This window comes from Zingiber officinale, chromosome 4A (genome assembly GCF_018446385.1).
Source record: "Zingiber officinale cultivar Zhangliang chromosome 4A, Zo_v1.1, whole genome shotgun sequence".
Lineage (NCBI taxonomy): Eukaryota > Viridiplantae > Streptophyta > Magnoliopsida > Zingiberales > Zingiberaceae > Zingiber > Zingiber officinale.
Genome location: NC_055992.1, coordinates 15,161,977 through 15,176,009, shown reverse-complemented (window position 1 = coordinate 15,176,009; position 14,033 = coordinate 15,161,977). Strand labels below are relative to the sequence as shown.

At 43.9% G+C, this 14,033-nt stretch overlaps 3 protein-coding genes across 4 annotated transcripts; 2 read left to right on the top strand and 1 right to left on the bottom strand.

The window, feature by feature from the left end:
* Positions 1-4,640: 4,640 nt before the first annotated feature.
* Positions 4,641-7,846, top strand: LOC121969606 (probable receptor-like serine/threonine-protein kinase At5g57670). 2 transcript variants are annotated; one of them, XM_042519793.1, is made up of 11 exons: positions 4,641-5,109; positions 5,186-5,295; positions 5,373-5,491; positions 5,619-5,740; positions 5,820-6,215; positions 6,305-6,559; positions 6,658-6,815; positions 6,903-6,982; positions 7,057-7,192; positions 7,279-7,428; positions 7,512-7,846. In XM_042519793.1, exons 1-11 carry the CDS (start codon positions 4,950-4,952, stop codon positions 7,632-7,634), a joined length of 1,809 nt encoding a protein of 602 aa, XP_042375727.1. In that variant the 5' UTR covers positions 4,641-4,949; the 3' UTR covers positions 7,635-7,846. The 2 variants fall into 2 exon arrangements, with proteins under 2 accessions (XP_042375727.1, XP_042375726.1); XM_042519792.1 differs by having other exon boundaries at positions 4,652-5,109; positions 5,183-5,295.
* On the bottom strand, positions 7,834-10,692 carry LOC121969608 (zinc finger protein CONSTANS-LIKE 5-like). Its single transcript, XM_042519796.1, has 2 exons — positions 8,428-10,692; positions 7,834-8,339 (listed from the first exon to the last, which is right to left on the bottom strand). The coding sequence occupies exons 1-2, from the start codon at positions 9,202-9,204 to the stop codon at positions 8,007-8,009; spliced, it is 1,110 nt and encodes a 369-aa protein (XP_042375730.1). The 5' UTR covers positions 9,205-10,692; the 3' UTR covers positions 7,834-8,006.
* Positions 9,829-13,874, top strand: LOC121972258 (proline-rich proteoglycan 2-like). The gene is made up of 2 exons (XM_042523946.1): positions 9,829-9,839; positions 13,355-13,874. Exons 1-2 carry the CDS (start codon positions 9,829-9,831, stop codon positions 13,872-13,874), a joined length of 531 nt encoding a protein of 176 aa, XP_042379880.1.
* The last annotated feature ends 159 nt before the right edge of the window (positions 13,875-14,033 follow it).

Sequence of the window (14,033 nt, the reverse complement as noted above, 5' to 3'; positions counted from 1 at the left end):
GAGGCGGCAATACACTTAGCAAGTGGTATTCCATTATGCTATTTGCTACAAAATCACTTTGTTCCTTCTTTGTTCATTGATTTCTTCTTTCTCTTCTCCTTGTTGATCCGTAGGAACTACAAAATCATATTTTATTATTAAGAGAATTTCAAAATCAGTTTATAGGAATACCTCTATTTGGCGTTTTCAGTGGACGAACTCCCCCTTAAACTTTGGCTGGTTAAGGGTTGGTCCGGTCATTGATTTTTTTGCTTCGATTGACGGTTAGTTCTTTTAAAGCATTCTTACTTTGATACCAATTGCAGGTTCCTATTCGGTTGACAAGAGGGAGAGTGAATTGCCTAAAATTAAAAGAATATCCTTTCTCGATCTTTGGACTAAGTAAGACAAACACTTGTTTAGAAACATAAAGTAAATGCATAAAATAAAGACAGAGGTCCAAATATTTACTTGGTTTACAATAAGAGGATTGCTAATCCAAGACAAATGTAGCTTATGAAAATCTCTTTCTCCTATAGGCAGAGTAACCTCTTACAACATTAAAAGAATAGAAAAGTAAATAACAGACATACAAGTTAAAGTACAGAAGTCATTTACAAGTGTTGTTTTAAACTACTGAGATAAGGGCTCTATGTATAGTCTACTAGTCGAATCTGACCATTTGTTGACATAGTAGCTTCGAGCACTTGGAAGGGCTCTAGGCGCCTAGACGTGGATAAAACTTTATCTACGTCGCAATGGTTGGCATCGGCTTGAACTGGAAAATCTTATCCTGGTTTGGGCGCCCATACGTGGCTAACACATCCCTGCGTCGAGGAGGTGCCCCGAGCTGCCCCCAAGGGTCCGGGTGCTCGGTCCAGTTCGGGCGCCTGGACTTAGTCTAGGAGTCCAGATAGTCAACATAGCGTTGACTATCCGATTTCTCCTCTATTCCGACTCTGTTTCCTTGGGTGATTTCAACCATCCAGAATAGAACTCATCTGAACCCATTTTCTGGCTTTCTCCTCAACCAAGCTTCTGCTTATGTTGTTCGTCCATTGAAAATGTTGCACGCTTCCTTCTCATCTGCCAGTGTACTCTTCCGCAGCACCTCGTCCCTCAGACGCACTGAGCTGGTCGACTCTCTCCTGTGCCATCCTTCTCACTAGCATCTTTCACTCTACTTTCTGTGCTCCTAAGTTCCTGCACACTTAGGCACAAGACATCAAACATACACAGGACCTAACTTGACTTGGTTGATCACATCAAAACTATCATGGAGTCCTTACATGGACTTCTTCTCGAGGTTCAGATCGGCTGCGATGAACGTGGTGACGTTCGATTTGCTAGGATGGATTTGTACTTCTTTTTCTTCATAAACCAGAGTTGGGGGAGCCTCTCGAATTATGTTGACCTCAAGTCGTTAAGCTTTCCGAGTGGCTCGAGACTTAGCTCTTACAACCTCCATGTAGCATCTTTGCGCCACTAGCTGATTGCCTTTGACTTCGCTGGCTGAGTCGTCAACAGAAAACTTGATCTTTTGATAAAAGATAGAGATGCCAACTCGAAACTTGTTCAGCGCTGGCTGGCCAAGAATTATGTTGTACGCAAAAGACACATCCACTATGATGAAGCTCGTAAAATGCTCCTCCCCCAAAGAAATGGCCAACCGAACCTAGTCGATCAGAAACATGTCATTACTCGTGAACCTGTATAATGCAGTCATCATGGGATGAAGTTTACTTCAGTCTATCTAAAGTTGATCAAATGCCTTCTTGAATATAATGTTGATCGAGCTGCCCATGTCAACAAAGGTCCGATGGATGTTATAGTTGGCGATCACATCCTTTATAATTAAGGCGTCGTCATGAGGGACCTCCACTTCCTCCAAATCTCGAGGACCAAAACTAATTTTTAGTCCCTGTGCTTTTTCTTCACTGCACCCAACTGTGTAGATCTCCAACCTCCTGACATGTGACTTCCTAGCTCGATTGGAACCATCATCGATCGGGCCTCCTGTTATCATGCCAATGTCACCTCAGGTGACATTACCATGATTTTCTTCCTCCCGGGCTAACAGGCATGGCCACTTGGCAGCTACTTGAGTAGACCTCTGATTATCTCTTTGCTGGGGCTATGGTGGGTGCTACTCGGCAGGTGCATGACCTTGATCATGTTGTCTACCTAATCGGTGGTAATGGTGGTGATCAAGAGAGGGCGATCAACAACAAAATCTTTGGGGAGTCAGTCAACGCGACTTTGGGTTGAGATGGTAACAATCCTTCATATTATGAGTTACCAAGCGGTGATAAGGACAAAAGAGCAGGGCCCACTATTAGGGCTCGGTGAATTTTGCCCACTCGATCTCTACATACTAGACTGCATGAGCTCGGGGCTCTTGGTGTTGCTGTGTTGGGCCCACTCGGGGCCCTTTTGGCAGCGGATGGGTGTGGGTCGCTCAACATTCTGGGACAGCTGTAGGCTCGGGGATCACTTCTTTTTTCCGAGTTGACTGGGCATCTTCAACATTGTTGTACTTCATAGCCTGTCCAAGCAAATGATTGAAATCTCTTGGAGGCTTCCTGATAAGTGAGCAAAAGAAATTGTTATATGTAAGTCCTTGGAAAAGACACTCACCAAAATTTCCTTGGTGGCTAATGAGACGTTAATGGTCACTTAATTGAATCTTTTAATTTAGGCCCGTAACGTTTCGTTGGGTCTCTGTTTGAATGAGAACATGTTCACATTCGTCTTTTGATAGCAACGACTGCTAGCAAAGTGCTGAAGAAAAGTTGCTCGGAAGTCTTTGAAGGCACAGATGGCGCCAATCGATAAGTGCTTGAACCACCTCTGCGCCGAACCAGATAGCATGGTGAGGAATACATGACATTTAACTCCGTCGGTGTACTGGTTGAGCATGACCATGTTATCGAATTTGAGTAGGTTGTCTTCGGGATCAGTCGACCATGTATACTCTCTGATCGTTAGAGGCCTGAAGTGAGGTGGCACCTGATCGTCGAAGATTTTTGGGAGAATTGCCTATTGATCCGCTCGGGAGAGTTGTCGAGTCGGGGTGTTTTGCCTTTTAGTACATTCTAGACGAGCGTGTTATAGGAAGATGATCCTTGTGTCCTTTCAGCTCGACCATGCTCCTCCGAGAGTGTGTAGAATAATACCCTGTGGTACAGGATCGGCGTGTTCAGTGCTTGATGGAAGGTGCCAGTCGGCTAGTGGTTCAGCATGCGGCTAGCAGGGTCTTCCACTCAAGTTCTTTGGTCAGCTTGTTGACTTGTTGCCTATACAGCTAGGTCGTTCAGTGCTCAGCAGTCGGCTGCTATCTCCTATTGCTGTTGAACCATCTTTACAGCTCGAGCATTTATTAGTATCTCTAACTCTTCTTGGGTTAACATCACGGTGGTGAGTCGTCTATCGTCCTCCATCTTGATGTCATGGATGCAGGTGAAGTTCCCACAGACTGTCCCAAATATGATTCTATTCGAAAATTGAGTAGACGGTTAGCTGGGAATGTGACTCTGCTATTGACTTGATGAAGACCTCGTGTTGTCCTGCAAAAGCAAGAATGTTAGTGTTGGGCTAGGAAAGGGGTCCTCAACGTTGGCCCTCAGACGCTCAAGTCAGTGATCCATGTATGAGGAGGAGAAGAATAGTAAAAAGACTGTAGCAATGAGCGTGTTCAAATATGAAGCATCGCATACCTCCGCTTGTAGATGGAGACCCCCTTTTACAGTGTCACTATAGCGTCTGTGCACGCCCCCTTGGGACGGTCTAGTGGTCAGCGCATGAGGTGCTGCCATCATGAGGTCTGAGGTTCGAATCTTGGCATAGCCGAGGTAAATGCCTCCCTTATGCGTTAGTCACTATTTAAAAGGTTAGTAGCCACCCGCAATTTACCTCCTCCGTGTTGGTCCTGAAACAGGTTGGCGGGGGAGCTGGGGGTGAGTGTAGTCGCCTTTTACCACCGCTATATCGTCTATGCACGCATCCCAAAGTATATACGTATTTTTCAAAGCTTTCTAATAAAAGACAAGTTGAAATACGTCTATGAAGCACAAACTTCTAAAAAAGTACAATAGGCGCATTATGTCAGGGCGATGGGCCGGATAACTTAGTGTTTGACTCTTGACTGATGGTCTGGTCGGCCTTTCACATTCAACCGACTCTAGAGGCACGCTTGGCCATCCACAGTCCGCGGTCTCATAGTTCACCTGATCCTATGATTTTGACTATTTGACTTTGACCTATATGTGAATCGATTTTTACTGCTTTGACCCATTTTTAATGACTATTTTTATCACCGTATTAGTTAAATTATATCATATAATAAATAATAAAAAACTTATATTACAGCTAGAATCCTATCTTAGTTGTTGTAGCTTAATTATTACTAAATTATATTATAAATTATCAAACTTTATCCTAAATATTATTATGTCATATTTTATGCACTATTAAATTATAGTTTAGATGCTACTGAAGAAAAGTATATCATACTGTTCTCACATTGACAAGCGTTGTCATTTGAAGGTAGAAAAGCACAAGGAGAGCCTAGTGGAATTCTAGGATATATAGTTAAAACCCCTAATCCACAACTTAATGAACCTTTTCATCATCTCTCTCGGCCACATGCCCTGTCTTGAACTTCAAGATAAAATCAATTTGCAGACCTTTGCTTCCGTCCCAAACCTCCTCCTACCAAACTCCAATATCTCCGGCATAAGCAAATTCAGCAATGACAAGTGACAACGCCATGGCTTCTCTTTCTCTCCAGTCAGCTTCTCTCCATGCATATATTCAGGATAGTAATCCAACCCCGTTATGCTTCTTAAGCAAGGCTATATGAGTGATCCCATACGGTGGTCTCCACAATTCGATGTTGCTCTTCCCTACAAATTCCAAGCAGCAAGAGCAGCATCTTGTCCCTCATCGAGTTGCAGGAAAACGACCCGAAAATGTTCGCCATGGATTCAGTAGAGGAGAGTGTCAGTGTTCCTCCTGCTGCTAAGTTGCTAGTCGGTGTTTCACTTGATGGCGGAGAAAGCTCGCAGCTGCTTGCATGGTCTGTCACTGTTGCTCATCCAAATGACACAATCGTCGCCTTGCATGTTCTTGGTTGGTATCAGTTGGCACATCAAGTTTGCAATTATTATAAAAATTAGTTTTTTATTGGTTCCGATGAGTGTAGCAGTTGGGAAAGAAGAGAAGGGGATGAGTTTTGAGAAGAGCATGTTTCGCCAGGCTAAGGCTTTTGTGATCTCTGCTCTCGGAGAGTTTGCTGAGATGTGCCAAACTAAACAGGTATAAATAGACACAAATTACTTAACCTGAGTAACGAGATGCAAAAATGGACGTCTATAGTGCGTGCTCTGTTTCAGGTGAGGTTGGAGGCAAAGGTGAGGGCTAGTTCTAGCATTGGAAGAGGACTCATTGATGAAGCAGCATTAAATGAGGCCAGCTTCCTTGTTCTTGGCAGGTCAAGGAATTTACCAAGAAGGTAAGTCCTGTTGCATAAGTTTTCCCCCAAATTTTAGACTAGTGAAACTTAATCGTAATGTAGATATACAGCTTAATACTACAAACCGATCCAGTGATCACGTTAATATCTTTCTCTGGAATTTCAGGAGCTCCTTTGAAATTTTAAAGTATTGCTTCGAGAATGCTCCTGAAGGCTGCTCCATAGTCGGCATCGGTTTGCAGCAACCTCCAAGAAAAGATCGTGATTTAGACTCGTCGACATGCGATGGTACAAGCAATCTATCTTCTGAAAATAAGTTGAATCTTCTCTCGTTATGATGAATTAAGCAACATCGACGGCAATGCAGACAACAGTTCTTTGAGTTCCAGATGGGCTAGCAAAGACAACACCAACACGGCTAAAGTTCTATCTCCATTTCACAAGCTCTTAGGATCAGCTTCAAAGAGGGGAAGCCAAAATTCTTCGACCGAAAGCATTTGCGAGAAAGATTCACCGAGGGGAGTCCTGGAAGCAGTGGAGGACTGCTCGAGTACATGCAACAGTGTGACTCCCAGGCGCAGTCGGGCCAGCTTCTGGAGGAGGCTGTCCTCCCTGAAGCTCTTCTTTCTTAAGTCTCGCTCATCAGGAGATTTAATGGGCAAGGACAGTGAGATTTGTTCTTCTTACACTGAAGACTTGAAGCCTTCTTGGAGGTGCTTCAGCTACGACGAGATTTCGCGTGCCACAAATAGCTTTCACGCAGGTGGGATGACAAATAAACAATTGGAACGATCAGTCATACTTCATTGATAATTCAACTCATCTTAATTTCCTATTGATCATGGAGACCAGACAACTTGGTGGGGAGAGGTGGGTTTGCAGAAGTGTTCAAGGGGACCCTTCACAGTGGCCAGAGAGTGGCAGTAAAAACATTGGCCAAAGGAAATGGAGACCAGCAGAAGGAGAAAGAGTTCCTGGCCGAGCTTGGCATACTTGGGCATATCTGCCATCCAAACACGGCCAATTTGATAGGCTGTTGCATTGAGAACGGCCTCCACCTGGTCTTCGATTTGTCCTGCAATGGCAGTTTGGCATCAGCACTTCACAGTGTGACATCTGCCAATCACTCCCTCATTTCATCCTCTAATGTTTACTTACATGCGCAATCGTGGATAAGAAATTTACTCAGCTTCTCGCTGCTCCAGGTAAAAGCGGCAAGTTTCTGGAATGGCCAGTGAGGTACAAGATCGCCATTGGAGTAGCCCGAGGTTTGCATTACCTTCATAAATGCTGCAGGCATCGCATCATCCACAGGGACATCAAGGCGTCTAATGTTCTTCTCGGTCCAGACTTTGAACCCCAGGTGGAGCTTCAGCTAAACAAAATATGTTAGCGAGATTGTGTAGGCTTGATTCCCCTCTTCTTCTTCTTCTTCTTCTTCTTGTTTCAGATTTCAGATTTTGGACTAGCAAAATGGCTTCCTAAACAGTGGACTCATCACTCCGTCGTTCCGATCGAAGGCACTTTCGGGTAACATCAGCAATCAGCAGATTTTAAGAAAGATAAAGATTTGAGAATACATGAGCTTTGTTCGTGTTGAACAGGTATCTAGCACCAGAATACTTCATGTACGGTATCGTCGATGAGAAGACTGATGTCTTTGCCTTCGGAGTCCTATTGTTGGAGATAGTATCTGGTAGGAGGCCGGTGGACACTTCAAAACAGAGCTTGCTTGTGTGGGTAAGCGAACTAACACACACTGTCTACTAATCTGCTCTTAGTTCTTCAGCGACGAATCACTGCTTATATGTTCGAACGTCGATCAGGCAAAACCGCTAATGGAGTCGGGAAAAATAGATGAACTGGCTGATTCTAAACTTGGAGGTAAGTATGAAAGAGATCAGATGCAGAGACTAGTCCTTACAGCCTCCTATTGCCTGAGACAATCATCGTTTTGGCGGCCATCAATGACGGAGGTTAGTTAGCCTCGATCGCTCAATGCTTGTTCGATCTTCGTCACCTACGTAAATTTGCTGAACATAATGATAGGAAATTCCAGGTATTGGATCTGTTGAGGAAGGACCATGATTCTGCGGAATCACTGATTTGGAAGATCCCTGAGTCACAGGTGGATGAGATGGCTGATTACGCTTCGGCAGCAGATTGTTATATCGATGCCTAGCATCATTTAGATTTTGAGATTTGATTTCTTTGCTTGCGTTTGTGTTATTTAATTTAGAGCTTGACTTGTAAATTATTTGATCATGATTAGTGTGCGTATTGCTTCATCAGACCACCAATAAGGAAGGAATTCATATCGAAAAGAGTTCGCAAAGTGTTTAAAAAAGAAAAAAGGTATGGAAGAGAAAGCGCTTAAAAAGTTGAAGAGCCCTCCAAAAATGAAACATCAAGATTCGCGTGCCGACGGCATCGGAAGGTTACATACAGTTTACAGCTTAATTTAGGCATATAATAATCTATATAAAGCGGAAGAGGGGAACAGAGAGAGGAATATCGTTACATCTTAAAAGTTACAAGCGGCGATCGATCGCCCTCAAAACGATGGGACGACGCCGTAAGCGGAGTCCGCCATAAGCGCAGCGGCAGCGGCGGCCGCGGAGGAGTAGATGCGGTCGACCTCCGCGTCGATGTCCGTTCGCTTGGCGAATCGCCCCTTGATCCGCGGCCGCGTCTCCGCGTACGCCTTCCTCGACGCGTACCGGATCGTTTTCTCGAATCGACGGTTCTTCCTCTTCTCGCGGTATCGCATGACCCTAGTCTCACGATCCATTTGCGCTGCCGCCTTCCCGGCAGCTCCGGCGTAGGGATCGTTCCCGTCCGCCATCACGCTGCCATCCGGTACCACGCCGACCTCCGAAGATGACATCTGCTCAGTTCCAGGAAAAGAATCAGGCGGGTAAGTATTATACAATAAGAAAATTATCATAGATCCTGAGGGTTTCTTGTGGATTTACGCTGTGGCTAACGGAGTGGGTAGTGTGGGAACTGTAGGAGGCCTTGGACGCAGCAAAATCGAGTTCTATACAGCCACCCGCAGGGAGCTGGAACGATGGAAGAGCCGGGGCTCCGCCATCAAAACTGGCAGCCTTGTTGTGGACGGGGACGACGCTGTCCGATTGGTGGAATCGAGCGTCCATCGAAGTGGCGTACTCCAGATCCAGGTATGGATCTACATCTGAGAAGAAATAATCAGTTGATTTGAGTTCAGCCGCCCCGATCAAGCTCTTGAAGTTAGAATGCCCTTGGGATGAGAGGAGCCAGGAGGCTGCAGCCGCATCGACGTCTTGGGCCGCCTCGTTGTTGCTATCGCCCAGGATAGCCGCTTCGCCGACGGGGAACCAGCCACCGCCTGCGTCAGCAGCGGCGGCGGCGGTAGCAGTCGAGGGTTTGATGTGGGCGTCTGAGAGTGGCTCGACGAAGGGTACGACCGGAGCGCGTTCATGGCGGCTAGCGAGGGGGTTGGCGGAATGGATGTCGGCATCGCAGGCGTCGCATAGCGCGGCGGCGTCCGCCTTGCAGGTGACCACAGCCGGCGACTGCTCGCAGACCTCGCACATCCAGACGCGCTCGTGGTGTGACGCCAAGCTGTGCACGCGTGCGTCACACCCGCGGCAGAGGTACGCCGCGTCCGCTCGGCAATAGACCACCGCCGCGGTCGCCTTGCACGAGTCGCACCGCCGCGCGTCCAGCGCCGCCCAGTATCCTCCCTTTCCTTCCGCCTTGCTTTCCATCCCTCTAGTTTTTTTATCCTCCTCTGCTTCTTCTTTCTTCTTCCTCTTCTTCAGTTCTTCTGCCGTTGTTGAATTGTGTGATTTGGCCGCTGAGTTTACTCGTTTTAAGAGGCTAAAGATTGCTTGGGTGCTGCTTCATTATCTGCCGGGGGCAAATTTGGCAGCTTAGCCTCCTCTATGACGACGCTGATGACGTCATTACGACCCTATTCTTGATCCGCTCCAGTCTCACCAACACGCTTCGCTCTCACCAACTTCTGTCTCTCCCCTTAAACGAACATCGGAGCGTCAGCGTTTGCTGTTGCAGCATAACGGTATTGCTACATTTGCAGACGATCCGTTTTGGTAGCGCCTCGAGCTGGATGGCCAAAAGGCAACGGGACCCACGCTTTTATTGGTTGAGGGACCGAAGGGTGGTGGGGCGTGGGGACCGCCCTTTTTGGGTCGACATAATCGTCCAGTATCGTTTCTCCTCTGCTCTCGCTGTCACTGATTAATTACTAGGCATCAACTTTTTGGAGGCCTAGGTGTCAGGACAGGTACTGCCCGACCACTTTGCGCCCTCCGATCAAAATTCGACTGTGAGGATGTGTCAATGAAGAGCTCTCTTTCGCCATTTAGCCAATGGCGAATTGGTAATTAGAGTCCCATCTTCCTAAAAGTACTCTTTTTAAAATAATAACAAGTACTAAGTTAGTATTAGGCCACGTAGGGCGAGAACTATTTTTATAATAATTATTAAGCAACTGTGTTAAAATTTCCTTAACCACCAGGTTTGCCTCGCCAAAGCACGCTTTTGATAACGACCTAAAGGGCCTCCTTTCTATGTTTCTTCCTGCCATGTTTTACACAGCTACGTCCTGTTTTTCCCAGCATACTGATTAATCGATTTCATTAAATATTTTCTTTTAAAAAATAGTTCACGGAGAACGCCGTTCGATCCTATTCTATTCCGTCTCCCTCAAACTTTATCGTGTGCGATCGCCAAACACTTTGGGCAATCTAATCTTCTAGACGATTTCAATTGAAACTTAAACTTCTATCTCTCCGAGGTCTCCTTTGTAATGATAGAGGTTCGAATTGCTTGTTTGAAAGAAAAAATAGATAAGTGTCTCCTTAGTTGCTATTGCTATGTTACGAAATATTGGATATTGCCTGACACATTCTTTGAAGATTATTTAACTATATTTCTTAATATTAAGTTCAAACTAACATTTTAAAATGTAATTATTATATTATCAATTAAGTTTATTTTTTTTAATAAACTAAGGTAGGCGAGTCACTTACTTATTATTGGATAAGAGTTTCTCGACTGTTAGTGAATTGTATGTGTACGTATCATCACTTTGGGATGGACAGTTGGCTAGCGTATGATGGTGTTGTCATCATGAGATTTGAAATTAAATCTCATCTAATAGCCACCTTCTCCATCCGCTATTCAATTCTCTAAGATAAATAGTCATTCGTGATTTATCTCTTCCATGTTGACATGGGGACGAGCTTACGGAGGTGTTGGGGCGAACAAATCATTTTTTTGCCACCATGTATATATACATATCTCACAATCTACAAAATAGCAATTGTCAATAGAAATAGGTTTCAACGGATATGAACCTAAAGCTGCTATGATTAGTTATAAAGTTAATTGAAACTTCCTATTGTGACATTATTGTTCGTGCTTCATTAGAGTTTATCAAGTTTGATTCTTTTCCTATCTATTAATTGTTAAATTCAATGAATGCATATATGCCTCCGTTCAGAAATGGATCAAGGGGCTTTTTAATCTTTCAACTATGAAGATAATGTTATTTCTTTGCTTTCAAAAGGTTCCATACATTTTTCTTGAGCTAGAGTTTTTATAAATCTACTTAGAGTATTATCTTCATATTTTTCAAAAAAAAAAAACGATTATAATGATATTTTTTTCACAATGGGTAACAAAATATTTATTCATATTTATAATTTTTTATTTCTACATTGTTGTTGTGCAAAACATAGTTTAAAGATGTACTTTCAGGATAATTTAAGGTTAGCATATATTCAATTGACATTTATCTTACAATCATCAATAAGATTCTATTGCTGCTCTCATGACATAGTTGGGTCAATTATCATATGATAGATTTGTAGAATTAAGGATCGAATCTTGACGAAGTCACAGAAATATCCTCTCATGTGGTGGTTTGTTTCAGTTTCTTGATTTACTCTCTCTTAATGGTATGAACAGCCATGAGGGCCGCTAGGGTAATAGATTTTATCTTTTTGTCGAATGATATTCTATTGTTGCATTCACGTGTTGGCAGAGATGGTACCTGTGTGGGGTTTTGCTCGGATAGGACTCGGGGTTAATTTCCAATAAGTATAAAATATTTAGTTGGATGTCTGACTGAACGATATCATCTTTTGCTCCAATAAATTTTATTGCTTATTCTAAATTGTTAGCCAACTAACTGTTATTAAAGTCAATTTGTGAATGACAATTTAGTTACAAATGAGTAAGTAGTGATTTCAACTATTTGATGTGGCTTTGTTTATACATATTGGGAAGTAATAAAATCAGGTGGCTTATTAGTTTTGTAGTGTAAGCTCGCAAAATGCCTATCATTGATAAAATACATGTTCTTAGATTTAGGATAATTATGTCTCTTAATAAAGACACCGAGATTAAAGAAGAAGCTTCTTTCTAGTTTAGCTATATTACTGCCTATTGTATAAAAATATTCTTGCGTTTGTTTAAATAATGATTTTATAAAATAAGATGAATTTATTTACTTCTGAAATGTGAGTCTTAAGATTGTCCCATAAGTTGTCATAACAAATCTAATATGGGCATGTAAATAATTTTTACAATTAACTTGTTTTGTGTAAACCTGCATAATGTTTAAAAAATTGATATTTGTTAATTTATTTAGCCTGTAATTTTTTGATTGAGTTTTTTTTGCACTTGAAACATGAATTTTAAAATTTATTTGTTTTAATTGTAAGCTTGATATTAAAGATGGCATTAAATACATGGACTCCATGATATTAACATCTTTAATTTCCATGTTGTGGGGCGTCGCGTGGAGACTGATAAGGTTGGAGGAAAATGACAAAACGGGTATGACTTTGGATAAGCTCTGAAGTTCCCCGTGGATTAGGATGCCTAGGAGATTGCATTTACATTGGATGATAAATTTGGGGAGACAAGTCACATTAAGCCACATCACCTCATATCTCAAGTTTTTTTTTTTTTTTTGGTCACATCAAAGTACATTAATATCGCGGAACTAAAAAATACTGGACTTCTAAACTATACCTTCGGTCTTTAAGTTATTTAGCTGTTGATTATAAATTCATCCATGATATATTCTCTTGATATAACTTATGGATGGATTACTAGAGACGAGATCTTTTACTACAATCAAGTGAATATTTAAAATGACTCTTATGCCCTTCAAGGATCTGTTTACAAAACAAGATAAATTCACTATCTTAAAATCGACTCCGGATAATTACATCAAATATATCATACGTTCACCCTTGCACTATGCCCAGAGGCACCAAATATCACTTTATGATTTAATATAGTCATGTTCTTCAATTTTGACCGATACAATTAAAACATCACTTGCAACGTGAATCCACTTGATGCTTTTCTTGGTTTACTAGTGATGTTTATTCTAGAAAGTCACAGATCAAGCTCTGTTCCCGAAACCTCTTCTTAACTTTTCCTTTTCACGAAAAAAAAGATTATGGTTTGGTCAATGTTTGCAGCCCAGGGACACCTAATAATTAGGTTCTATAGGTCGGTTTGACGTTAGCTCAAGTCCAAAGGAAATTAAACATGGTTACTCTTCATTGAATTTCAAATTGGCAACAAAATTTGATTTAACCTTTTGCTTTTTTAACTTCGACGGATTTCTTTTTGTAAGCACAGAATCTTACTTGCCCAGTTATGGACAACCATGCACTGGAGCCTTTGCCTAAGATTGTATTTGGTAGGGCGTAATCTGTCTTGTAATGTAATCCTGATTACGTTACAAGGTAGATTATTTTGTTTGTTTCACTTTTAAACTTGTAATGTAATGTAATCTGGATTACAAAATGTAGTGAAGTTTTGTAATCTGGATTACAAAGCAAATGCTATGTAATCCGATTACATTACGAGGTCACCGTCCCACCAAAATTTAAATACCGAATACACCCTTAGTCCACCGCCGACCGCCGCCGGCAGCCGACCGCCGCCGGCAGCCGACCGCCGCCGGCAGCCGACCGCCGCCGGCAGCCGACCGCCGGCCGCCGGCAGCCGACCGCCGCCGGCAGCCGACCGCCGGCCGCCGGCCGTCGCCGGCCGCCGACCGCCGCCGGCCGTCGCCGGCCGCCGGCCGCCGCCGGCCGCCGGCCGCCGGCCGCCGGCCGTCGCCGGCCGTCGCCGGCCGCCGGCCGTCGCCGGCCGTCGCCGGCCGCCGGCCGTCGGCGGCCGTCGCCGGCCGTCGCCGGCCGCCGACCGCCGGCCGTCGCCGGCCGCCGACCGCCGACCGCCGGTCGTCGTCGGCCGCCGACCGCCGGCCGTCGTCGGCCGCCGACCGCCGGCCGTCGCCGGCCGTCGCCGGCCGCCGACCGCCGACCGCCGGCCGTCACCGGCCGGCGACCGACGGCTGCGGCAGAAGTGCAGCGACCGTCAGTAGAGGTCGTAGGACATTTTTGTCATTTTATAATAATACAAATTACATTCCTGATAAAAAATAATAGATACCAAACAAAAGAATGTAATCATCCTTATAATCAAATATTACATACATTATATTTCCAAACGTAGTAATGTAATCAAGATTACATTACATTAC